The 24,157-nt window shown below is 51.2% G+C and overlaps 8 protein-coding genes across 8 annotated transcripts; 5 read left to right on the top strand and 3 right to left on the bottom strand.

Moving 5' to 3' along the window:
- The first annotated feature begins 761 nt into the window (after window positions 1-761).
- On the top strand, window positions 762-2,772 carry COCSADRAFT_242726 (uncharacterized protein). The gene has a single exon (XM_007705584.1). It carries the CDS (start codon window positions 856-858, stop codon window positions 2,572-2,574), a length of 1,719 nt encoding a protein of 572 aa, XP_007703774.1. The 5' UTR covers window positions 762-855; the 3' UTR covers window positions 2,575-2,772.
- A 1,217-nt stretch (window positions 2,773-3,989) lies between these two features.
- COCSADRAFT_125188 (uncharacterized protein) lies at window positions 3,990-6,226 on the top strand. The gene is made up of 2 exons (XM_007705583.1): window positions 3,990-4,729; window positions 4,799-6,226. Exons 1-2 carry the CDS (start codon window positions 4,273-4,275, stop codon window positions 5,839-5,841), a joined length of 1,500 nt encoding a protein of 499 aa, XP_007703773.1. The 5' UTR covers window positions 3,990-4,272; the 3' UTR covers window positions 5,842-6,226.
- Window positions 6,227-6,348: 122 nt separating this feature from the next.
- On the top strand, window positions 6,349-8,113 carry COCSADRAFT_125187 (uncharacterized protein). The gene is made up of 3 exons (XM_007705582.1): window positions 6,349-6,672; window positions 6,730-7,616; window positions 7,666-8,113. The coding sequence occupies exons 1-3, from the start codon at window positions 6,589-6,591 to the stop codon at window positions 7,928-7,930; spliced, it is 1,236 nt and encodes a 411-aa protein (XP_007703772.1). The 5' UTR covers window positions 6,349-6,588; the 3' UTR covers window positions 7,931-8,113.
- Window positions 8,114-8,244: 131 nt separating this feature from the next.
- Window positions 8,245-9,878, top strand: COCSADRAFT_40058 (uncharacterized protein). Its single transcript, XM_007705411.1, has 4 exons — window positions 8,245-8,330; window positions 8,399-8,424; window positions 8,590-9,008; window positions 9,060-9,878. Exons 1-4 carry the CDS (start codon window positions 8,308-8,310, stop codon window positions 9,387-9,389), a joined length of 798 nt encoding a protein of 265 aa, XP_007703601.1. The 5' UTR covers window positions 8,245-8,307; the 3' UTR covers window positions 9,390-9,878.
- Window positions 9,879-10,093: 215 nt separating this feature from the next.
- COCSADRAFT_99397 (glycoside hydrolase family 53 protein) lies at window positions 10,094-11,273 on the top strand (the record flags this gene model as incomplete). Its single annotated transcript, XM_007705581.1, has 2 exons — window positions 10,094-10,906; window positions 11,004-11,273. 2 exons carry the CDS (start codon window positions 10,094-10,096, stop codon window positions 11,271-11,273), a joined length of 1,083 nt encoding a protein of 360 aa, XP_007703771.1.
- Window positions 11,274-11,397: 124 nt separating this feature from the next.
- Window positions 11,398-12,521, bottom strand: COCSADRAFT_193114 (uncharacterized protein; the record flags this gene model as incomplete). The annotated part of the gene is made up of 2 exons (XM_007705580.1): window positions 11,988-12,521; window positions 11,398-11,888 (listed from the first exon to the last, which is right to left on the bottom strand). The coding sequence occupies exons 1-2, from the start codon at window positions 12,451-12,453 to the stop codon at window positions 11,398-11,400; spliced, it is 957 nt and encodes a 318-aa protein (XP_007703770.1). The 5' UTR covers window positions 12,454-12,521.
- Window positions 12,522-20,251: 7,730 nt separating this feature from the next.
- Window positions 20,252-21,785, bottom strand: COCSADRAFT_40054 (uncharacterized protein). The gene has a single exon (XM_007705410.1). It carries the CDS (start codon window positions 21,671-21,673, stop codon window positions 20,675-20,677), a length of 999 nt encoding a protein of 332 aa, XP_007703600.1. The 5' UTR covers window positions 21,674-21,785; the 3' UTR covers window positions 20,252-20,674.
- A 155-nt stretch (window positions 21,786-21,940) lies between these two features.
- On the bottom strand, window positions 21,941-23,789 carry COCSADRAFT_40053 (uncharacterized protein). The gene has a single exon (XM_007705409.1). It carries the CDS (start codon window positions 23,502-23,504, stop codon window positions 22,356-22,358), a length of 1,149 nt encoding a protein of 382 aa, XP_007703599.1. The 5' UTR covers window positions 23,505-23,789; the 3' UTR covers window positions 21,941-22,355.
- Between the last annotated feature and the right edge of the window lie 368 nt (window positions 23,790-24,157).

The following is a 24,157-nucleotide window of genomic DNA, read 5'->3' as shown; positions in this document are numbered from 1 at the left end:
CCCGTCCAGCGGCTGGCAGCGTGGGGGGACCGCGGCATCGTGTCTGTGTGTGTGCATGTCGCGATAAGGCAGTGGCGGGGCCCACAACGTCCCGCCACTCGTCCTCTGCGCCTGCCATTGGCTCGCGCCTGCCCACGAGCCGCCATTCTTATCTCTTCCTCCCGCCGAGCTCACACACACCCTCCCTCTCCCTCACACATGCAACCCTCCAGCTTTCCACCCACCCACTACCCACTACCCACTACCCACCATCCCCCCAGCCATTGCCATGACAGGCCTGCGCATCCCCGGCGCGGGAGCTAGTTCGGGCCCAAAAGAAAAGAGTACCTGCACACCCGCCATGGCCCACGCCTGCACATGCTGCTAAAGCCTCCTCCCACGGACGAGTGCTCTACTCTTTTCGTAGCCCGCCCTCCCTACTATTACTCCCTACCTACCTACATACATACACACACTCTACTTGCCGCGCCCAATCGCCCGTCTTTCCTCGTCCACCCACGGGCGCACACGTCCCAGTCCATCCCTTTGATTGTGCCTTTGCCCACTCGGATGCTCCCGTGTGCCCCGTCTGTCCGGCTCTGAGGGTGAGTAGTGGTCGACGATTGCTTATCTTGTGCCTCCAGCCGCCCAGGCTGCCCTGCCCACTTGTCTGTGCCTGTCCACACATACATATACATTAGTCGAGCCTGGCCACCCCCAGCTAACTCAACTGTCCCCCCATATAGCCACACGTCCACGCTCATTTCCCTCCTGCCCACTCTCTTGCTCTCCATCCCTCTTGCCGGCCTTCGATGAGCTGCCGGGTGCTTTCCCAACAACCACGCTACCATCACCACCGACCCAGGTCGACCCCCCATGTTCCTTGACAATACGCAACCTCCCACCCACCTGCCTGGAGAGCCGGCGGCGGCCCAAGACGCACAGCTGCCACGGGGAGAATGTACCTTCATCCTCTCGTCTCCGGCTGACAATGGCGCCCGCCAGCGCTGCTCCTGCCGCTGCTTCTATCCCGACTCCATGGTACGGTCGCTCTGCGGCTGCGGACACCAGGCCTGGATCCATGAGGCCGAGCCCGCTTCCGCCGTCTCAATGGACGCATACATGCACGCAGTAGACCAGATGAAGCAACTGCAGCGTGAAATCAGGCGCTTCGAGACGTTGGAGCACGACCTCAAGCAAGAGCTGTTCCGCGAGAGAATGGCGCGCGAAGAACTCACCAGGACCAACAATGCAGTCCAGGCTCGCATATACCAAAACATGCAGCTCTTGAAACTGTCCATGGACGATCGCGTCGAGGCTGTTGTGGATAGAACTACGGAGCTCAGCGACCAGATCAAATTGCAGGGTGAGCGCTTGACCATGGTTGATGAGTTTAGCATGGAGTTGGAAAACAGAGTCGATCGCATCGAGCAGTTTGGCGACATATCCAGAGGCCAAACACCTGCTCCTGCAACACCCAAACCACGCCGCGCAACTCCACAGGCACCGCCAGTGCCATCGCTACCAGCTTTGATGCAAGCAAACCATACTCTTGGCCAACTTCCCATTCGCAACGACAAAAAGTATCCCCTTTCGTGGAGCGCCCGCGTCATCTTTGTGCCTCGCAAGTTGCAAAAGTTCGCCTTTGATCCCGACAGCAATGCGTATCGACGGTGTGCATCGCGCAAGCTGCACCAAAATATTGAATTTCCCAGCCAGGACAGCTCCTGTTTCGCAAATCACATTGAGACTGCCTTCAAGGGTGTCTTCCGAGGAAGACCATGGATGCCAATGACTGGTCACCGGCCCGCAGACGAACCGTTTGGCCGCATGGCCCTTACGCTTTTGCCTCCTGATCTTGTGCACCGCGCAGTATGGGATTTCCCATTCCTGGAAGATCATTGCATCGCTCATGACAAGATGCAAGGAGATGTTCTTTACATCACTCTTCAATACGAAGACGTAACCTGGAACGAGATACGCTTCCTCCCTCCTGTCACTGGTGCCGACGACACTTGCTGGGAGCATGACGAGGAGCTCGACGGCACTGCCAAATACAAGAGCTTGGACTCAGAGATTATGTACGATTACCAGGATCCTCCTCCTACCTATTCATCTCGAACTCACTCCATGGCGACTAGGGCGCCTTCGGGACTGGACGTCCTTGCTAACTCGGCTGCTATGCTGAGTCCTATTGAGCGTATTCAGACGGCATCATCAACTCGCTCATCCAGGCCGGCTCCTTTGAGCCCCATCCAGCGTACCCCAACACGGTCGTCGAATCACTCTACCACTACCCCTCGCTTTTCATCTGAGCGGAGTAGCCTTCGTAGCTTTGATAACGAGACTACTGATGATGAGCACCGCGACAAGAAGCCCAAGCTGCGAATGAAGCAAAGCATGCCTCATGTCAGTACTGGCATCCATGCACAGCAACCCATGTATGTCTCGGGTCGCTCAAAGCGAAAGATGCCTGTAAGAGAAAAGGGCCCCAAGGAACCACTGCACTTCAGTGTCGCTGGCGTCGCCAAGGGTGGTCTTCACTTTTTACATCCGCGCTCATCAAAGGGCAAAGAAGTAGCTCATAACCCATGAAAAAAATGATGCTTAGTTCCGCGGAGCTGACACGAACATGTTTTCCTATGTTCATTTGGTAGAGGCGTTTATGAGTAAAAACCTCGCTCTTCAAGGATACCCATTGGCGTTGTATAGTATGAGTTCATATTTTTGTTTTATTCGAGCGCAGTTTTGTTATTGTCTGGAGATTACTGGATATCGCACGTATTTATAGTCAACATTGGTCGGGCATTATGGCCTGTCTTTCTTTTCTGTTCTGTTCTCAACTATAGACGGTGGGAAGATAACAAGCGTGTCATTTTTGTTTGCTTTCAGGCAGGCTTTGTGCTAGCAGGAGATACTACAAAAAACGCAATTCTACTTGTGCAACACACGACCCAGTGCCATCTTGTCTTCCTCGACAAAATACTTTCCTATATCTTGGCAGCTTTCATTTTTTGATAAGGAGGCATTAGCCGTGTCCTCATTTGCAACCTGCAATCTAAAGTTTTGCTCTGTCCGGGAATTTGTCGTGCTGCTGTGGAGCAAAAGATTGAACAGGATTACTGTGTAGTGACCAAAGCATGATAACAAATACTCTTGATTGATAGCCGCTATCGCACGCTTTCTTGTGCAGCCGAGGCACGGCGCGCTGATAACGGGGCCCCGCCGATTAAATAGTGCCAAGATAAGATGGAGAGAGTTTACCGCTCTGGAGATTTACCAGAAATGACTGTATAGGATTTGAATGCATGTTTCTTGTCATATGTCTGTGTGGCGTCTTCTTTGTGCGTCGAGATATTAGTGCAGCATGGCAAATCGATTGGTCCATTTTGTCCCATACGTTGTGGGCAGTACTGTTCAATAGGAATATAGAAAAGTCAATGAGAGAAATGTCACAGTCGATATCTGACATAGCTATGAGATATCATGTTCTTCATTTGTTGTTGTTCGAGACAGAACCGCAGCGCCTTCTCCAATTCTTCGTCCATGTCCGTGATGCGGAGAAAGGTAGTATCAGTGGAGCCCATACCACCTACCCCACCTCCACTCCAACCATACCCACAACCATGAATCTCTTCAGCCTTACATACCTACCAACTGCGAATTCCAACATAATTGGAAAAAATTATCTGGTGCGCAAAATTCAGCTTGCACTTGCAAACAGACAAACTAATAAGCGACCCTATGGTTGAAATCTCAAGCCCTTCTCTCCGAAATCGCTTCCCAAAGCGGCCCGTTTCTTATCATCTGCTAACCCTTTATCTCCGCTCCGCACTTCATCCAACCCCAAACCCCTTCTGATCCCTACACGCCGATCCCGCGTTGAACGGTGCAGCAGCCCCCCGAACCACTCACAGCAGGCGTGTCACGAGGGTAACATAAGCGGTATTGGTCAAAACCTGGAAAGGGTTACGTCGCGGCGAACATGTGGCTGCACAGGGATTGAGCTTAGCGGATACACCAGGGCAGGCGTGTTGATGTAACTCCACGGCGAGAGAGGTTGCACGACTGACTGACTAGCAGGTTGGATGATACGGATTGTGATCTGATCGGTCGTACAAAAAGGTTGCTACTTCCCAATGCCTTGATTCTTCTTCCCATCGTCGCGTTTCGTGGTGTTCTTCTTTCCTTCTTGGTTCATTACCACCCCAACCTGTTGGACCCTCGTCTCGAGGACAACTTGAATCCGCATCCTACAACCCCGCCATTACAATCGCGCAGGTCGAGAAAAAAATGTCGGAGAACCAGGACCCGGAGTTGGCGAAGGGTGATGCCCTTAAAGTTACTGCTTCGGCTTCATCGTCCAAACATCCGGTTCCTGTCGAAGGCACAACACAACACCTCCCCACCTACGAACACGAAAAGGCTTTAACATGGAAACTCGATATCCGCATCTTGCCGATGCTAGCTGTGATGTACTTGTTCAATGCTCTTGACAAGGGCAACCTAGGTAATGCCAAAACGGATGGTATGGATAAAGACTTGCATTTCAAGGGGAATCAGTATAATATCATGCTGAGCATCTTTTACGTGCCATACGTAATTTTTGCACCCCCCGTTGGCATGCTGGGAAAGAAGTACGGTCCGCACCGTGTACTACCGATTATGATGTTTTCTTTTGGCAGTGCAACGTTGTTGGCTGCCAGTGTGCATAATTGGAGTGGCATGATGGCGTTGCGATGGTTTTTGGGTAAGTCACGTGACGTGTGAATTCACAAATTCGAGTATATGAATGTTCATGGACTAACTGGGTGTATAGGAATGGCAGAGAGCGCCTTTTTCCCTCTAGTCATCTACTATCTGACCACTTTCTACCGCCGTGGCGAACTCGCACGACGCCTTGCTATTTTCTACGCTGCTTCGAACATTGCGAATGCGTTCTCTGGACTCCTCGCTTTCGGCGTATTTCAAATTGAGTCGAAATTAGATTCCTGGAGATATCTGTTCATTATTGAGGGCTCTCTCACAGTTCTTTTTTCCTTCTTCGCATACTGGTATCTCCCCAAGAATGCGTACGAAGCCAAGTTTCTCAACGAAGCGGAGAAAGAACTGGCCTTCACCCGTATTCAGATTGACTCTTCGTCCGTCGTCAACCAAGAGTTCAACCTGAAAGACGCACTCGGCATTTTCAAGGAACCGTCGACATACGGATTTCTCCTCATTGAAATCTGCCTTGGTGTACCCTTGCAATCGGTATCGCTCTTCTTGCCGCAGATCGTGGGTAGATTGGGCTACGACAAGATCAAGACAAACCTTTACACAGTCGCACCAAACGTCGTCGGTGCCTGTGTTCTCCTCATCCTGGCCTTTGCCTCAGATTATACGCGTCTTCGGTCCCCCTTCATCGCCCTCGGCTTCCTCCTGACTTTCATCGGCTTCATCATCTATGCCACCATTGATGTCGAGCACTCGCTTACTGTCGCCTACTATGCCTGCTTCATGATGACGTGGGGAACATCTGCGCCTTCAGTGCTGCTCTCTACATGGTACAACAACAACGTCGCAGACGAGAACCGACGTGTGACACTTACCTCTGTTGGTGTGCCGCTGGCAAACTTGATGGGCGTTGTTAGCTCGAACATCTTCAGACCTCAGGATGCGCCAGCGTACATTCCAGCGCTGGCCACAACGGCGGCGTTTGGGGCCACAGGCTGCTTGTGTGCGGTGCTGTTGGGCACGTATATGATGATTGATAACAAGAGGAGGAATGCTCGCCAGGGCGTCAATCTCACCGCCAAAGACGTATCGACAGAGAAATTGAGAGATGGACCAAAGAACCCAGAATTCAGATGGTTCTTGTAAGATTTGCTTGTGGGCTTCAATGGGAAAAGTTTCAATCGCGAATTATTTAGACGGGACATAAAACCTAGTGTGCAAAGACAAATTGTTCTACATGTAGATAATACGGTGTAAAAAAGAATGCTGTACGTCGAACAAGAAATCGTGTACATTGCGAGCTTGAGCCAGGGGACGGAAATGCTCCTGAAGCCACCGTGCCTGACATGGTCACGCGTCCCCCGGTTCCCCGAATAAGCACGAGACAAGCGCGGAGGCTAGCGCATTGTCGTGTCTGCCTTGCCGCCAACTTGGCTCAGCAAGTACAGGATGGGAAACGTAGAATGACGGAACATGATCAGACTATATGCTACACGGCTACAAGAACATGGACAATCGTGGATGAATAGACCACACATGCAGCAGCTGTAAGTAAGCATCAGTCTTGGAGGGATCGACGGGCTCAGCGTTAGCGCCATCTCTTATCGCCGAGGCTGGTGCGGCGGCTCCTACATCATTCGTCGCGCAACCTCACGCGCCTCACTTGCGGCCCCGAACCATCACGGGTCCCAGCTTGGAGCTTAAAGCTGCCTAGCACCCTGTTGTCGCCGAGACTATCTATACTCACTCCTCTATCCATCCTTCTTTCTCCATCATTCCTGCGCATAGCGCTCTTCTCTCCTTGTAAGCAACGACTCATTACGTTGCATCCGATACACATCCGATCATTCTACGAGCGTTAGTGAGCTCTGAGAGCCCCAACCTATCCTCATCATGGTGGTCAAAGCAGCGGTGCCATTTCTCGTGGCGATGATGCTGTTGACGGGTGTATGCAATACACTGTTGACAAAGTATCAAGTATGACAACCCCCTTGGCATGAGTCAATGAGCTGGAATGCTGACGCCTGTGACCAGGACATGCAATGCGTCAAGAACTGCGACTCGCCCTCGTCGAAACAAAAGGAACACTTTGAGCAGCCTGTCCTCCAGACGCTGCAGATGTTCATTGGAGAGATGGGCTGCTGGCTTGTCATCGGCGCGTTCACTCTCTACCAGCGATACGCGACTGCGAAGGCAGGCTACGAACCCGTTCCTGGCTCGGCTACCCCGGCTTCAGATGATGTTAGCGAGACAACTCCTATTGTGAACCCGTTGAAGCCTGCGCATCCCGATGATGAAGGTAGGATCCCGCTACAAGGAAAGAGCATCTTCCTGTTGGCACTTCCAGCGTGCTGCGACATTGCCGGAACTACGCTCATGAACGTTGGACTGCTGTTTGTCGCAGCTAGTATCTACCAGATGACCAGAGGCGCGCTCGTGCTCTTTGTTGGTCTGTTCAGCGTGTGGTTCCTCAAGCGTCATCTCGGACTGTACAAGTGGTTCTCGCTCTTTGTGGTTGTGACGGGTGTTGCAATCGTTGGACTCGCTGGTGCCATCACCAGGGATGACAAAGCGACGCCTGGCCATAAGTCGATTCACGACTCTGTTGCTGGATCAGAGGCCAAGGCGGCTGCTTCTCAAGCTGCCATGACTGTCATTGGTGTCTTGCTTATTGCTGGCGCGCAGATCTTCACTGCCACTCAGTTCGTACTTGAGGAGAGGATCATGGAGAAGTACTCCATGGAGCCCATCAAGGTTGTTGGCTGGGAAGGTGTCTTTGGATTCCTGGTCACATTCATTGGCATGATCGTTTTGCACTTGACTATCGGAACTGGGTACTTCAATGCCAGAGAGGGCCTGTACCAGATGTTCCACTACCGCGCCATCGCCGTATCCTCGGTATTGATTATGATCAGTATCGGGTATGTATATTTCGTCTTCTCTGGTGCGATATTCACTAACTTTGTGTAGTGGATTCAACTTCTTCGGTCTCTCTGTTACCCGCACCGTCTCCGCTACTTCGCGTTCGACAATTGATACTTGCCGCACGCTCTTCATCTGGATCGTGTCGCTGGGACTTGGCTGGGAAACATTCAAGTGGCTGCAGGTTCTCGGTTTCGCTCTGTTGGTGTACGGAACCTTTTTGTTCAACGACTTGATCCGCCCACCGCTAAAGGCGTGTGTAGAGAGGCACCACGAGCCTCTGCTACCTGAGGAGCCGATTGAGCACCACTAGTTTAGGCGATGCAAAGTAGACGGGTAAAGACGCATTGTGCATGCGGAACTTGGAGGGTGGCGTTTTTCGGGCGCACTGGCAGAACCTACAGAATGTCTTTGTTTTTTCACTATATTAAATCATATTCTATCATATCATTAGCCCCAAAATTACAACGACTTCACACCTCTGCTTATCTGAGTGTGGCAAGGCATATCGTGGCTATCTTATCAGCTTTGTGGCTGGTGACCTATGTGGTCTGTGCTTTATTTAGCGCGCACTCACCTCGCTAAGGACGTCGATTTCGTATGTGAGCATCTCGACTTCGATAACAACGGCTCGACTTTTCTGAACACCCACGCCCGGAGTTCAGTTACGCCCATCGACAGTTCGACAAAATGGCCACCACTCAAACCGCAATGTGAGTATCACCGCTCGCCACCGCGGCAGCCAAGCGCGCAATTAGGAATGGCTACTGACGGCATGCAGCTCCAAGAGGAGAAAGTTCGTTGCTGGTACGATATACCCTTTCCACAGTCAGAGGATGGAGAAGAAAGAGTTTGGGAGAGAATCAGAGGCACAGCTACATTGAGTCCTCGCCGCCAGGGCCGTAGTGTGTCGGATGCGAGATGTCGAAATAGTGCGCACACAGGAATAGTTGGCTAACTCAACACCTACAGACGGTGTTTTCTACGCCGAGCTGAACGAGTTCTTCCAGCGCGAGCTGGCCGAGGAGGGCTACTCCGGCGTCGAGGTCCGCGTCACTCCCACCGTTACCGACATCATCATCCGCGCCACACACACCCAGGAGGTTCTTGGAGAGCAGGGTCGCCGCATCCGTGAGCTCACCTCGCTTATCCAGAAGCGCTTCAAGTTCCCCGAGAACTCCGTCTCCCTCTACGCCGCCAAGGTCCAGAACCGTGGTCTCTCCGCCGTCGCCCAGTGCGAGTCCCTCCGATACAAGCTTCTCAATGGTTTGGCTGTCCGAAGGGCCTGCTACGGTGTGCTGAGGTTCATCATGGAGTCTGGCGCCAAGGGTTGCGAGGTCGTCGTCTCCGGAAAGCTCAGGGCCGCCCGTGCTAAGAGCATGAAGTTCACTGTATGCATTCTTGTTGTCGTCGTTTTAGGGCTGGTATACTAACAAGCGCAGGACGGTTTCATGATCCACTCTGGTCAGCCCGCTAAGGACTTCATTGACCACGCCACCCGCCACGTCCTGCTCCGCCAGGGTGTGCTCGGTATCAAGGTCAAGATTATGCGCGGCTCCGACCCCGAGGGCAAGGCCGGCCCATCCAAGTCTCTTCCCGACGCCGTTACCATCATCGAGCCCAAGGAGGAGCAGCCCGTTGTCCAGCCCATGTCGCAAGACTACGGTGCCAAGGCCATTGCCGCTCAACAGGCAGCGGAACAGGCCAGGCAGGCTGAGCAGGGCGAGGGCGAGGCCCAGCCAGCTGGTGAGGGTTACTCTGGTGAGCAGTAGGTTTGATCTTTACTGCGGGCGCAATGAGGTTACGAAAAAGGCATTTAGCGAAAGGTTATGATGCCGTTACGAACCCTGACATAAATTCCTTTGCACTTTCGGAACGGGCTGAGCTGTTTTTGGTAGGGAGGGAATAAGGAGTCTCTACTGCTTCACTGCTATGTACTCAATGAAACCACCCAAATATCAAAGATGGCTTTGACCAACTGAAGGCTTTTCGTCGCATCGCATTTGTTTGTTCTTTTACATTTATGTCTGGGTTGTCAGTTCGGAAAAGTTGTAGTTGATGGTATTTCCTAGTCATGTTCTCTTTACCCATGTGTCGCGTCTCATGCGTTGCCCTATCGGGACATGATCCCGGGTCTTGAGTTCGGAGTTACTACCCCTCTCACCGCGATACCTAGCATGTCATCTGTTTCGAAACACTGCAGGTCTATACAGTGGGCCTCATGACCCTAGGTTTAATTGGCGGAAGTAATGTTCACGACACTTTATTTTCGGGTCTTTGCGACGTTCTGGAGCATGATATGACCAAAATAAGGCAGGCGGATCACCAGTGCCAGCCGTTTGTCCGTTAGCCATGTATTACAGGACCTTAAGAAGTGGATGTTCAGGCATTGTATATATATTGAGCATCATCCTTTGCGTGTAGAGTTGTTCTGAGCCGCCCTTCACTCTCTCGCACTCTGACACGACCGCCCACGATGCGTCTCACCCACCTGATCTCGACGCTGCTCTGCGCCAGCAACACGGTACTCGCGGCGCTCCCCTACAAAGGCGTAGACTGGTCCTCCCTCCTCGTCGAAGAAGCCGCAGGCAAAAAGTACAAAAACTCCGCCGGCACCGTGCAACCCCTCGAAACCATCCTCAAATCCTCGGGCGTAAACACCGTCCGCCAGCGCCTCTGGGTCAACCCCTCCGGCGGCACCTACAACCTCGACTACAACCTCAAGCTCGGCAAGCGCGCCCAAGCCGCCGGGTTGGGTATCTTCCTCGACCTGCACTACAGCGACTCCTGGGCCGACCCGGCAAAACAAGTCACGCCGGCTGCATGGCAGAGTCTCAACCGCGAAGCCCTCATCAAGCAAGTCTACGATTATACAAAGAACGTCCTCGATACCTTCCAGCGCAACGGCGTTCCCTTGAAACTCGTGTCCATCGGCAACGAAATTACTCCCGGTCTCCTTTTTCCCATTGGAAAACTCTCGGGCAGTTCCAAGGGTCCGGCGGCAAATGTCGCTGCGCTGCTTAAATCCGCGAGCCGCGCTATTAAAGAGTCGAGTATGAGTCCGAAGCCGAAAATCATGATTCATCTGGATAACGGATGGAATTGGGAGACGCAGAAGTGGTGGTATGATCTTGTGCTTGGATCGGGTGGCGGGCTTTCGTTGTCCGATTTCGATGTCCAGGGTGTGTCGTATTATCCGTTTTACAATGCGGCGGCTACGCTGGCGGCGGTGGGGTCGTCGTTGAGTAACATGGCGAGCAAGTATGGGAAGGAGGTTATGGTTGTTGAGGTATGTATTCCTCTTTTTTTTTCTTTAGAAATTTGGGGAGAGTTTTTTTGTGCGGGTTTGGAGAGGGTAAATGATTTGCTGACTTGAGTTTGTACAGACTAACTGGCCGTCTTGGTGCCCAAATCCAAAGTATGCGTTTCCATCGGATACTAAGTCCATTCCTATCTCGGTTGATGGACAGACGACCTGGATGAAGGAGGTGGCTAAGCGCGTGGCTGGCGCTTCGGGTGGAAAGGGTACGGGTCTTTTCTACTGGGAGCCTGCGTGGATTGACAACGCGGGCTTGGGTAGCAGCTGTGGATGGAATTTGATGTTTGGTGATGACGGCAAGGTCATGAACAGTTTGGCCGTATTTGGATCAATCTAGATTCTTGGATTGGAGACGAGAAATGGGAAACGAGGAAGAGACGGAAGGAAGGATTCAGTGTACATATTTGCTACAGTTCGACATACATACATACCACCAGCGGAACAAGACGAGTTGCACAGCTTTACTGGTCAAAGTTCTTGACTTCAGGCATCATACCCAAACCTTTGCCTTCCTGCTGCTTTTGGCCTTCGCCTTCAATCACGCCGCCTGCCTTCCTTTCATTGACATGCTTCCTGAGTAGACTAAGAATCTCACTGCCCTTCCACCTGGTGGGAACAGGTCTGTACGCAGGCTTGAAAGTGCCCACAGTCTGCGCCCATTCGCCCTCTCCAGGATCCCTCTTGCGCTCGTCCTTTTCTGGCAACTTGGTCTGCGTCGCCGCATCCAAGCCCTGTGCGTTAGAGGTAGACAAGGTCGAACCACCCCCCTCGGCTGTCTCGTGCGATGTGGGAGTGGGCTCTTGCGTCGCCCAGTAGTAAATGTCCCAATCGTTTTCGTCGAGGAAAGTGTCGTATTGCTGCATGAGGGAAGGAGACATGGTGCCGAGATGAGCATCAGCGAAGGTGCTGAGCAGGAGGTCACTCTCTAGTGTTCCCCTTTTGCGGCTCTGGTCTACTTGACGTTAGCTGACATTTCCAATAATGCATCGTGGTGCCTTGAACATGAGCAAGCATCATGTGAAGCACGAGCCGGGGAATCGTAGGAACCGACATAATAATCTTGCACGCATCGTGTTCGCGTCCTCGCCCGTCCGCTTCAGTGGCTCAACCTTGAACTTGGCGCCTTCCATCTCGCCGACACCCAGCTCGCTGTTGGTTCCACTCACATCTTGAGCCTTGCTACTCTGTGTGCCACCAGTCATACGCTCAGTGTTCTCAGGTGAAGAGTCCTTTGGCGCAAACTTGTCGTCCACCTGAGTAATCAACTCTGGCGGGGCAGAGTCTTTGCCAACAGATGGCATTTTATTGGCAATAGTCGAGGCGGAGTTGGTCAAGTGCGGGTTCAGAGGCTTCTCAATCTGGTACTTGCGGTAGGTTTCCGAGGTGTCGTTTGTGCGCTTGTTGAGCGCATCGAACTCGCCATTGCGGAGTGGAGCGATGCTGAAAGTGCGACATTGAGTGCGCTGGAGCGAGAGAAGAGCTCGTGACGAGCGGGTAACAATTCTGGAAGACGCCATTGTAATGTGTATTAAAAGAGTACGTTGAGGAGCGTCAATTGCACTTTACAGTGGAGGGATAGTGAGGTGGGTTACCGAGGACGATGGAAAACGTCACTGGTCCGAGCTCTTGGATTACTAACGCGAAAATGATCCCTGCTGATCGGTTTAGAGAGTCTATTACTCCTACACATCGCCCAATAGCATGTCTTCATCAGAATTCGGCATATATTCTGATGATTTTGTTAATGACATTATGCAATCGATATTCTGGGGATTTCTACTCGAAATCATGTTCTCCGAAGTTAAGCGTAAATCTTGTCGAAACCCAAAATGCATAACTACCGAAATTCATCGTCATATGAAAGCTAGAAGCATTTTTTCTACCTGTATAGTACATTTTACATTGTATCCTGTGAGTTGCTTCACGTAGGGAAATACACTCTGCGTCAGCACCTCAAATTCGCCAAAGGCAAGCTGCAAGAAACATGTGCAGGGACAAACATACTATGCATGCGGCTTATGGGTTTTAACACATGCCCGTTTTAGTTGATGCATAGTAACGACGCTTTTACCTGATCAGCGGCAACAGCACACAGTTATCCTCGAAAACACATCAATGAAGCGGCAATATCCGCTGTAAACTCAATAACACGAAGTTCATTGATCTCTTGTTATATCGCTGAAAGTGCGTATCAACAAACTCAACCTAAATCCCACAAGTCAAATTAAGTGCCAGCACCTTGAAGTAAATCAACGATCCAGTGCACGCACACATGTGAACAAAAAATGCAACTCCAAGTTGTAGACCCCCAGCATCAAGAGTAATATCGCAAGCAGCTTCATGCATCGCCCCGAACCCCTCAGCGTTCCAGACCCAGCTGAGCTCAGCTGTTGCCGGTGCTAGTGTAGCCACACGCTCGTCACGAGCCATGGTGTATGTGCACAGGATCAGGAGTCGATACACTGGTCGCATTTCCCAGTTCAGGCTCCTGATTTGCTTCTGGGCCGAAAAAGTGGGGTTTTCCGGATAGGTGCCGCGGACGTGGTGGTCGTTACCAAACACCTACCACACCTCTGTGCACGCGAAACGCGCGCCCTCTCTAAGCGAGGTCGCGATCTAGAGTCGGCTGCGGTTGAAACCCTATCGACTCTGTCGCTTCGACGGAATTTGCCATCACAATCTTGTATGAAGCTGATGGTTTCAGTGTTGTGCGCATTAGGTGACTGGGTCACTGAACAAGGAGGGGGTGAAGAGCGGTGGCGAACATGAGTTTAGGGAATGATCATGTGAAAAACGGCGTTGGTGGACTTCGACCATGCTGCCGGCGCATACGTGCCCAAGGAGATGGAGACGAGTCCGCCATCGGTCCCCGCGGAGGAACTCCTCAGCCACATAACCGACACTATGGTATGACTCTCCGATCAACGTGGGAAAGCCACCAGTCAGTTATTTTTTTATCCTGGACAAAAACTCCCTTCTTTTACACCTCAACGGCCTCGAGGCTTAGAGTTCCTCGGAGACGTCGTCGCGAGCTGAGAAGCTGCAGGTCCTGCTGACCTACCAGTCCTTTTTCAAGAGAAAAGAAATGAAAAACAAAGACTGGGAAAGTCGCAACACTTCTGGTCGCAACAATTTCGGGGTATGCCGTTGTGCACGTTTGAGAATGGCTACTTTGTTTTGCCGGTTGCCATCTCGATGACTGCGAATGCGAACATGGCATGATGTTTGAGCGTTTTGTTGACAACAGAAGCATCTCGGCATATCCGAGTATCCATAATTGCTTCCTGCTCGCTTGGAAACGCTGCCTAGTGCACGGGTACCTTGCATTCGTCCGCTGCGCAACGATATCGTATGATGATGCGTCCAGGTACCGGTAGATTAGTGTGTATCATTATTGTGGGAAAAGCCAGAGAATTTTGTGGCTATTTTTTTGAAGAGTTGTCGGGCGTAATGGGGAGCTAATGGATTCGGCAATTTCTTGGAAGTAGAGTGATGAATGCAATGTGCATTGCACAAAACTGCTGATGATAGATTCAATCGATCATCAAAAAATATAGAAAAATGATGAAACGCAGAAACACCAATCCGCAGTGGAAACGTTCAGTAGGCTGTATCAAGACTGTATTTGTGAGTGAATGGACCACCAGTAGCCATGCAAAGGTATCTTGAGAACATGTATGGCTCTTCCGTGACTCAATTCGTTTCTCGATGCAGGTTACAATACACAATCATGCTTCTCAGCTTCTCTATTTCCTGATTATTAGAGCCGATCTGGGTTCATATTTATACCAACCATGTAGATGCAGTATTCATCACTTTGACAACTTCCTATACCAAGTGTCAGATGTGCTGTAGTAGGAAACCCAAAATAGCCTAACCCAATCAAGCGTGTATGGAACTCCAGAATCAGGGTGTTGTATATGCCAAGGGATTCCTAGAGTCCGGTCCCCTAAAACCCTCATAAACATGGACGTGAACGGCCCTAGGACCAGCGAGCGGGTCAGGCCGTCGCTGGAAATGACGTCCAGCAAGTTCACCAAAAAGAAATCATGTAATGACGTGAAGACATCAGAAAACCTGGCTTGGTTACTGTGAGGGTGGGGACTGTTTGCAATGCAGTGTACTTCTCGTAACCTGATAGAGACACAGAGACCAGCCGTCGTGAGGTAGTGCTTTTATGACCCGACTACTTTTCGAGGTTTTCTCTTCGATAAATACTGCTTCAAAGACCGTTCACAACATCAAGATCACGGCTGCTGTTTGCAGTTCATGCTAGCCTTTCTCACTAACCATAAATGTTTTAGTGCGCCTGAACTGAGGAACGACTCGTCATCCTTCCCCTCAGACCTCTTCCAACGCCTCATCACACCACGAGTCCACACAGCCCTATGAAGAAAATCCTGTTTCCTGTACTTTAACAGTTTGTGAGGAGAATTCGGAGATGGGATTTTCACATCATAACTTCAATATTTGCGTCCGCTGACGTCAAACATTGTCTCACTTTTCTCGGGCCCACCAGTCTGTCACTAGCCTTCATCAGTGGATCACTGACCTGGCAGTTGACCATATGCAACCCTCGCAGCAGCATTATTGTTCAGACTCCAATTCTGGAGATACGCTATTATAGCCCGAAACCCATATATCAAGTGGCAAGACAGATGCTCCACACAAGAACCGAGTCTGCGATACTGAGTCTGCTACAACTGGTGGTTTCAACAGAATACCACCGGAATACCACATGGAAGTATTTTTTTTTCTATTCAAGCAGACTGATAGAATCGCCATTGTGCATTCTGTTCTTCAGTAGAAGATGCTCCCCAGGAAAATTAGATTTTACCGGGAATGCATATGTGGCCAAAGCATTCATTGGTTAGTATGAGAAACTCGAACAATGAGCCTGCGGCATCTTCCGTATTTTCTAAGTATGTTCATGTGGCTGATCTAGACAGACAACCATGAGTCAGTTGCCCCTGAGGTCCCGTCTCCACTCGTTACTGTACATTTGCCGCGGTTGCCGCGCGCTGTTACCACAACGAATTGCTTACAGCAAAACCTCCCTACTCAGCTTTTGCCACTGGGTAGCTGTGGCTTATTTTGACATGACCGAACTACGGTTTCACCATGCTACTGGGACGCGAAAGGCGCCGGCTTTGGCGCCGGCTTTAGCGCCGTGCTCGCGTAAATACCGCGTCTTTCGGAGGCCGAACTGGCAAATGTCTTTTGGTAAGCTTAACTACCAATCCATCTCTATCAAGTTAGCCACTCCAGTATTGCTCGTCACATGTATTCCCTGGATGAATTCATGGCGCTACGTGAGCGTCGTTCTGCACTGATTACCAATGGACAACATACTACACCGACATTTTGGAAGGCCTGATTACAGAGAGCCGCTTCTACCCCTCACGATAACCATGATAGAAACTAGTGATTCAGGGTAGTTATAACCAGCCAGCTCTTATTTCAACTTTGGCGGCATGTAAGGTCGTTTGAGGCTATTGAGGCCATCTAATATTTGACACAATTCCGATAAACAGGTTGCCCCGCTTCCGATGCTGTGTGCTTGATTGCGGCATTTTCTTGCCGATTGCTGGGAATTCACCGTATAGCGCGTGACAACCTCAGGACATGACAGTGGCGCTTATTGCCGGCTGGTGTGGCTTGTCAAAGCTAAGCAGTGGCAGTCAGCTGATAGGATAATGAGTGCCGCCAAACCGGGTCCTCAAGTAGAGAGGAGCCTACACAAGTGTAAGTATCCACACAGCTTATTATAAAAAGGGACTGTTGGTGGGGCTGCCGTCCTCCCCAGGGGCTAACAAGCACTCGGTAATACGGATCAGCGTGATACCCCAGTGTCAGATTCGCAATGCCATTCGAATACAATAAAAATTAAACCGATCGACCTAGACCGCTTCGAGTCTGAAAAGACGACTACATCAGAGAGGTCCAATGGGTTGCAAGACTGACTCTCGAAATAAGCTGTCTATAGATTAGGCTCGGTATACGAATCAACTGGAGTAATTCTACTACGGACTTCATAATCTAGCTAATTTACCCTCCTGAGACACTCCTGAATTCATGAGGATATGCAGGGGCTTGGGTTACCTCTCCATGTAAGTTTTACTATAGTACCAGTTGGTCTCACTGAAAATCTCGCAATTTCTATCAAGATCGAATATTATCATCCAATTACAGTTAAACGCGCGCGCCGAGACGAAGAGAGTTTCTTTGAAGTGTGTACACGTAGTTTGGACGGCCCGGAAGTGTGAACCTTGGTACGGTCGAGTCGGCCTCGACACGAACTCTGTGTATTAGCTGCCTAAGTCAACAGCGCATGTGAATTGGCTGGATAGCCCCACTTTTTGCGGGTCAATTGACCGAGCGACATAGGTGTATTTTGATGCTGAAATGGAGTGAATTGCTGCTAATTTAACGGCCTGTGGTTCTGTTCGACCCACATAAGATGACTAACCAGCTGGCTCAGTACGCAGTGCCTAAGACGATTAGCCCCGATCACTATGAGGATAACACAGCATAATCACCCGCACCGAGGATAGTACTATGGCATAAGCACCTAACATAACTATCCGCATGTTCTTGGCGCTACCTAAGGCTTCCAACATTGGGCCACTATAGGCTCACGAGTGCCAACACGGGCCGCGGAAGACGGGACTTTGCAGCGCAGAAGCGAGGCGGGAGTTATGTTCTTGCCTCAATACTACACCCTGTCTCGGGTCAGATCTGTAATGAACTCGGCAAAGGTCAGACCACTTGACTCAAGCGATGTAAGAACACTGCGAGCCACAGCTATGGGGTAACCGTCATCGCAAGCCCGCGCTGTCACAACCCCACACCTGTCAGCTCGTTCCAAGTTAAGATCAGCCCTCGGAGAGCCCGAAAAGTACCCCACAGCTATGACCCATCGTGCCTCGAAACAAAAGCCAGGCGGGTAGGGGTAAGCGACACCCGCATGGCCTATGCATGTGGGTGTTGCCAGTATGGGCCAGGTTCAGTTGGCACGTCAGCCGTGGGAAATCCAGATCCGCGGTTGATGGTCCCTTTCAAGTGGCCGCGGTAAGACAGGTTATTGGCGACGGAACCGTTGGACCGCAAAGCTAGCCTTTTTCGTCTGTCGAGGGACTTTGGTACACTGTCAAACTCGAGGACACACTAGGGGTATCATCATATTCATTTCAGCCTGATTGTGTACAAGGCGCTTGGGAGCTATGCATATGCACGCTATTCACTCTGTATCTTCTCCTAAATCCCACACTGCCTAACGGCTAGAGTGGTTTGCAGCCGCTTGAGGCAAGGCTACTATGCGAAAAGGTTGTTGAATTAGCGCACGCCTGCCTGCTTGCTTGAATGCACTGTCGCTAACCTACTATGCACATAGTGAACGTATATCGGGGTCATCGATCGGCACCGGGAATGTACTCGCTTAACATACTTACCGCGGAGGGAGATCGACACAAGCGACTTAAGCAATGGGGGGATTTTGGGACTTGCCATCATGATGGTGCAGTCATCATGGCATGACACGCAGGGACCGTCGATGTGGCAGTGATGCAGCTTCTCAGAAATGATGGTAAGCTGAGGTGATGCGATGCGTTAGCTTCACGAATAATACGACACTCGTTGGAAACGAGAGGCACTGTGGCTAAGGGGTTCGAGGCGCGGACGTTTGGGGCGTAGCGAGTGGGTGTGGCCAACACGTTGGGCAAAGAAATGTTCATTGTAAGGAACTTCAGGCACCATTGTCTTGCACACGATGACGCTGGATGGGCTGATGCACAGGTGATGCTGATGATGCTGATGGTAAACTACAGCGGAAACCTCGTGCGACGAGTTTACCATACCTTTGGCCTATAGTCTTTGTGACACACTGGACGAAGACGGACTCGCTGAGTAAGAGACCATTTCTTTCATCGTCTTACAACCGTTCAACAAAGTCACCTATCCGCCCTCGATTGTTGCCACTATCAGACTGGCTGCTCGCCCCACTACCCCCCAGGTACCGGATCCAGACTGTTCAGGAATCCCAATTTAGCCTCGCTTGGGAGACAGGAAACGCCTATCTTTTTTGGCGAGAGCAGCGGAAGCTGCCTGCCTGTTCCCCCCTTCGCCCCCCACTCCCACCCCCTCAACAGCCTACCAGCCTGGTGAGAGAGACAAGCCGCTTTGCTTTTTCCCTTTGTTGGCAACAATCGGGACCGCACTAGCAAGGAAAGGTGGGGACATTGACGTGCTTGGCTCCACTCACATCCTCCTTGTCTAGTGGTAGCGCAAAAAGGAATGAGAGCCACGCAAAAGAGGCTTAGATGTCGATCATACGGCTAGCAGACCACATCCGGGGGTGGTTGTTGTGGATCCTGGATTCTCTAGTGTACCTTGCAGTTGCCAGAAGCCGTGTATTTTCTTCTTTTTCGCTGGGTATGGGTGTTTCCTTTTACGCGTGTTCGTTTGGGTGTAGGGCTTACCCTGAGTTACGTGCAGGTGGTGCGGTACCTTTGTCGCGAAAGATTATTTTCAGGGGCCGGGGGTGTGGGTGCGGGTGAAGGGGGGTAGGGTCCTTTCAGGCTGACGATCCATTTTTTTTATATAGGAGTGTGAATTCCCACGGAAATGAACAGCATCACAACTACAAGTACACGTACAAGAACAACTTCAAAAGCCTACATCTCTACATTCGACTCGATCACAACCTTGACACAAACATCAACACACTCACAACTCTTTTGTACAACTGTGCAATAGAGTCTCTTCCGTTGCTCTTCAACAACACCAACAACAACAATCAATCGCATCTCATCTACACTTGAAATCACCAAGTACTACTACTCTTCGTAGTAACTACCAACAAAAATCATACCACCAACAACAACCAACAACCGACCTTCCAAAATGGCTCCCCGATCATGGACTGTCCTCCCTCCCTGCCCAGGCCCCCCACCAACCCGACCCCTCCCACCAATCCCCACTCAATAGACGAATCCCGCCAATCCAAACTATGCGCATTGAACAACGCGCCTGGGGAGGTTAAATGATGCAAGTCAAAAGCCGAGGCCAAAGGGCCAACTTCGAGGACCAAACCAGATACGGACAGAAGAAGAGGGACTCCGCAATTTTCAACAATAACAACACCAGCATGTGTGATCATGGAAAGGGTGCAAGTCCCCCGAGACAACAAACGACGATGACGAGATGATTTATCTTTTTTTTTGGAATTATTGCGAATATACCAGTAGCTGCTATGCTACAACTACGCGCTTTGTGGTTTTTTGTTTTTTTAAACAAATTTCGATTCTTGAGGAAAGGAAACCACGAAGAGAGGGTGTGTTTTATTATCATTCTAATCTAGGACTTCTTGAGTCCGAATATCTTTTTTTGAGTAGGAGAGAGAGAGAGGGATTGGAGAGTTTTGAAGGGAGATGCAGACGAGTCTTTTGAGTTTCTTTCTAGTTTTAATCTGAGTTTCAATCAACTATCCATATTTTCAAACATTCATAATTCTTCTCTGCATTGTCGAAAAGTGACGCTAATCCCATGGCACACAAAATAGTACAATTTTAATAAGCATATGTGCATACATACACGGTGACAGAAGAAATGTGCAGGGCAAAAAAAAAGGTCTTGTTCGTGCATTCCAAGGAACAGGTGCCCGTTACATCATCTTCATCCCACTCATTTCGCGTTCGCAACTTAGCACAGAGATGTCATACCTTTTTTCACGCGAGCTCGCTACTTTCCACCAGCAAACACAAGGCCATTGTCATGCCTAACCTTGTGCATGATGGCTAGCGTGTCCCTTGAGTGCTTCTCCAATCGGCTCAATTCCACTTGGTCCTTTTCTTCGATACACCTTCCGAATTCCCTCGCTTCTTCAATCAGATTAAGCTTTTCAGGCGTCTTGATACCAGGGATATCCTCTCTTGTCTTCTTCTTTGGATCCCACAGGGTAACCTTGTTTATATCGGTGATAGTCGGTACAATAAGTGTCCCCTTTTCTCCATAAATCTCAGACGGCGCGTCGGAGTTGTAAATCTTGGAGTGGCAGAGATGTACGGTAAAGTTGGGGTATGTCAGGATCAGACGACCAGCGCCATCTGCTCCAGTCGCAATCTTGACCGGCCAGTACTGCGAGTCGAGGGGTGCACCAAAGAGATCAACGGCGGCTGCGACACAGTATACGCCAAGGTCGACTAATGCACCACCGCCCATCTCGAGGTTGAAGATGTTGGGTACCTCGCCCTGTAGAACCTTTTCGTATCGGCTGCTGTACTGGGCAAAATTGATTGAGGCGCCATACAGCGGGCCTATATCGGCAATCTTTTGCTTCAGTAGCTTGAAATTTGCTTCTTGAATATGGCGGAACGCCTCGACAAAGATGACGTGGTTTTCTTTTGCAAGCGCAAAAAGATGGTCGAGTTCGGAGACAGTGCTGCAGCTGGGCTTCTCTAGGATGACATTCTTTCCCGAGGTAAGAAACAGCTTGGCTTGTTCGTAGTGCAGGATATTGGGGCTGGCAATGTAGATGGTGTCGATCTTGTCACCGCTAGCGAGGGCATTGAGGTCCGTGTAGCAGGTGATGTTGTTGGTGGTGTATTTGGATGAAAACTCCTTTGCAGTCTCTTCTTTTCGGGAATAGACGGCTGTGAGGTTGTATTTGCCAGTTGCGTGGGCGGCCTCTACGAAGGAGTGGGTGATCCAGTTTGTTCCAATGATTCCAAGGTTGATCATTTTGGCGGCTGTGATGTGAGTGTAGATGTGGCAGAGTGACAATGAAGCTAGGTGAGAAAAATATATAGGCAACTTCAGTGATATGTCAGCACGCAAGACTTTTCTGTTGGGTGGGTTGGTGTTTGAGGGGCAGTCGCGTCTGAGTGACCCCACTAGGTAGCTGGATGTGATGTGATGTCATTGGCCGACTGTTGTAGTTTCCCAAAACGGAAGTACTAGCTCGCAGAAAACTGTACTTGTGCACAAGAGGAGATGCAGAATTGCTAACGGTGATTTGTGATAATGTATTGTTATTACTAAGGCGTGCTTCACATGGGCCGAGTTGACTAATACTCTCGATTTCTTCATGTGTAAAACCAGAGCTCCTACCAAGGAGGGTATCATCTGCTGACAGTTGTCTCGTATCGTGGAAACATGTCATGCTATATATGTGTGAGACCAAATTCGCAACCCTATCCCATTCGATGAAACGAGACTTCACAGGACGTTGGGCGATCGTAATGTAAAAAACAAGCAAGAAAAGACGCGGATCTGTCCGCTACCACATGGGCAATAGAAAAAACAAAAAAGTGACGGCAGAACAAAACTCCAAAACTCCACGCGCTGACAAATGAGTGCTTTGAAAATGCAATAATGCTTGCAATGACGCCAGGTAACCCTTGCTGATATGCTGCTTTCATGATTAGTCCTCCCAAATGGTCTCGAGGTCCAGGTCTCCTCGTCGTTCAGCTCCGCAGACACTCCACCTCTTTCTAGAATCTCGCTTGCCAAAGCCCATGCTGCTGCGCCCACGACCTTCAGGGCCATCCAAGCTAGACCTCCTTGCATCTCCACCGTCTTCGCGATCGGCGGCGGCTTTTAGTTTTGCGATGCGGTCAGCCTCGATTGCTTCTTCCTCGGCATCTGGACTGTCCTCGATGGTTTCGAGAGACGAGATGGAGGGACTGCGGGAGCGCATAGACGTGGGGGTAGAGGGGACAGACGAAGATGCAAGTGAGGCAGGATAGTTCTCGTTGAACTTTGCCGGAGCAAAGAGAGGCGAAGAGGCAGTCGAGGTGGGTGTGCTAGCAAAAGGATTGCTGGTAGGCGGGTGGCCAAAGGGAATGGAGACGTGGTAGAGGGGCGAGACTGGACGTCGTCGCCGGGAGAGTGAAGGGGTGTTGCTGTAGAGGCTGGAGACGGTGGTGCCGACTCTGGGCTTGAGCTCGAGCTCTGCGTCTTCGGAGATGTCGCAGACGCTTGGGGCGCCATCAAAGGAGCCCATGGAGACTGGACGAGTGGTGAGTGGGCGGGAGTCGAGCGCGCGGGGGCTGCGCGTTCGCTTTGGCGAGGGCAGAGGGGACGTGGGCCTGGCGAGCTGTACTGGGCTGGATGAAAGCACAAAGTTGGAGGCGGGTTGCATGACAGTCGGTAGCGAGTGGGCTCGTGCCATAGGTATGGCCGATCCGCTGCGCGAGCGGAGGTGAGAGCGCGCATAGGACAGTGTGCTCGGTTGGTGCGTCGAGAGGGAAGCGATGGTGTCTGGCTGAGGGTCCGTTTGCGAGCGGGGAGTCGAGGGGCGGCGTGAGGTCATGGTGGAGTCGGAGGTGTTTGCGAGCTGGCGTGGCATGGTGGTGCTTTCTCCCATGGTGGATGGCGTGTCGTCGAGTATAGGGCGTGATTTGAGGGCCGAGGATGGGGCAGTTGTGTTGGTTGGCGGAGTAGTGGTGTTGGTGGCAGCAGCAGCAGCAGCAGCAGCAGCAGGGAGAGAGCAGAGAGGGAGAGCTATAGGGCCGTCGTGAGGATGGTGGTTGGCATCAGGCGGCGGCGAGGGGAGGTTTAGGGCAGTCATGGCGGCGGTCTGCGCGTATACATAGTCTTGGTAGTCTCGCGAAGCCTTTGGCACGCGGCGGCGGCGAAACTAAGAAGCGCAGGGGGTAGTGCAGTGCTCGTGTCGTTCTGGGCCGTGTGCCAACCGCCCGACGCACAATGCACCTTTGGGCGTTTCAGCCGCCGGGAATTGACTGCGTTGACACGAGCGCAGGGCGGACGATGCCGAGTTGTTTGATGCGAAAGCGGTCACATGGACAGGCGAGACTGGTAGCTGGAGGTGGGTGATGTCGTGGAGCTGAGGACGTCGGAGCAGTGTGCGAGGAGGAGCGTCGCGATACTGTGGGCGGTTGCGATGGGCGGAGAGGCCGGCTAGGCGGTGGTACCTGCCGCCGGGACCGCCGCTATCGAATCTGGGGCAGGTAGGCTGCGAGCAAGCAACTACCCGACGCCCTCATGCATGCATCCTCACTTACTCACATATATTGCACCCACTGCACAGCCTCATTGCATATACTTACTTAACTCTCATCAAGACACCACCTCCCAGCAATCTGCTGAAATCAAACAAAGTCGTGTGGGTGCGTGAGTGTGAGTGTGAGTGTGTGCGTGTGCAGCCGCCATGGTGATCCCTGGCCAGTCCAAAGACGGGCTCCCAGGCTAGACAGACCCTGA

Source organism: Bipolaris sorokiniana (assembly GCF_000338995.1).
Source record: "Bipolaris sorokiniana ND90Pr unplaced genomic scaffold COCSAscaffold_14, whole genome shotgun sequence".
Classification (NCBI taxonomy): domain Eukaryota; kingdom Fungi; phylum Ascomycota; class Dothideomycetes; order Pleosporales; family Pleosporaceae; genus Bipolaris; species Bipolaris sorokiniana.
Note: the sequence above shows the minus strand (reverse complement) of the source record. Positions and strands in the feature narration are given on the sequence as shown.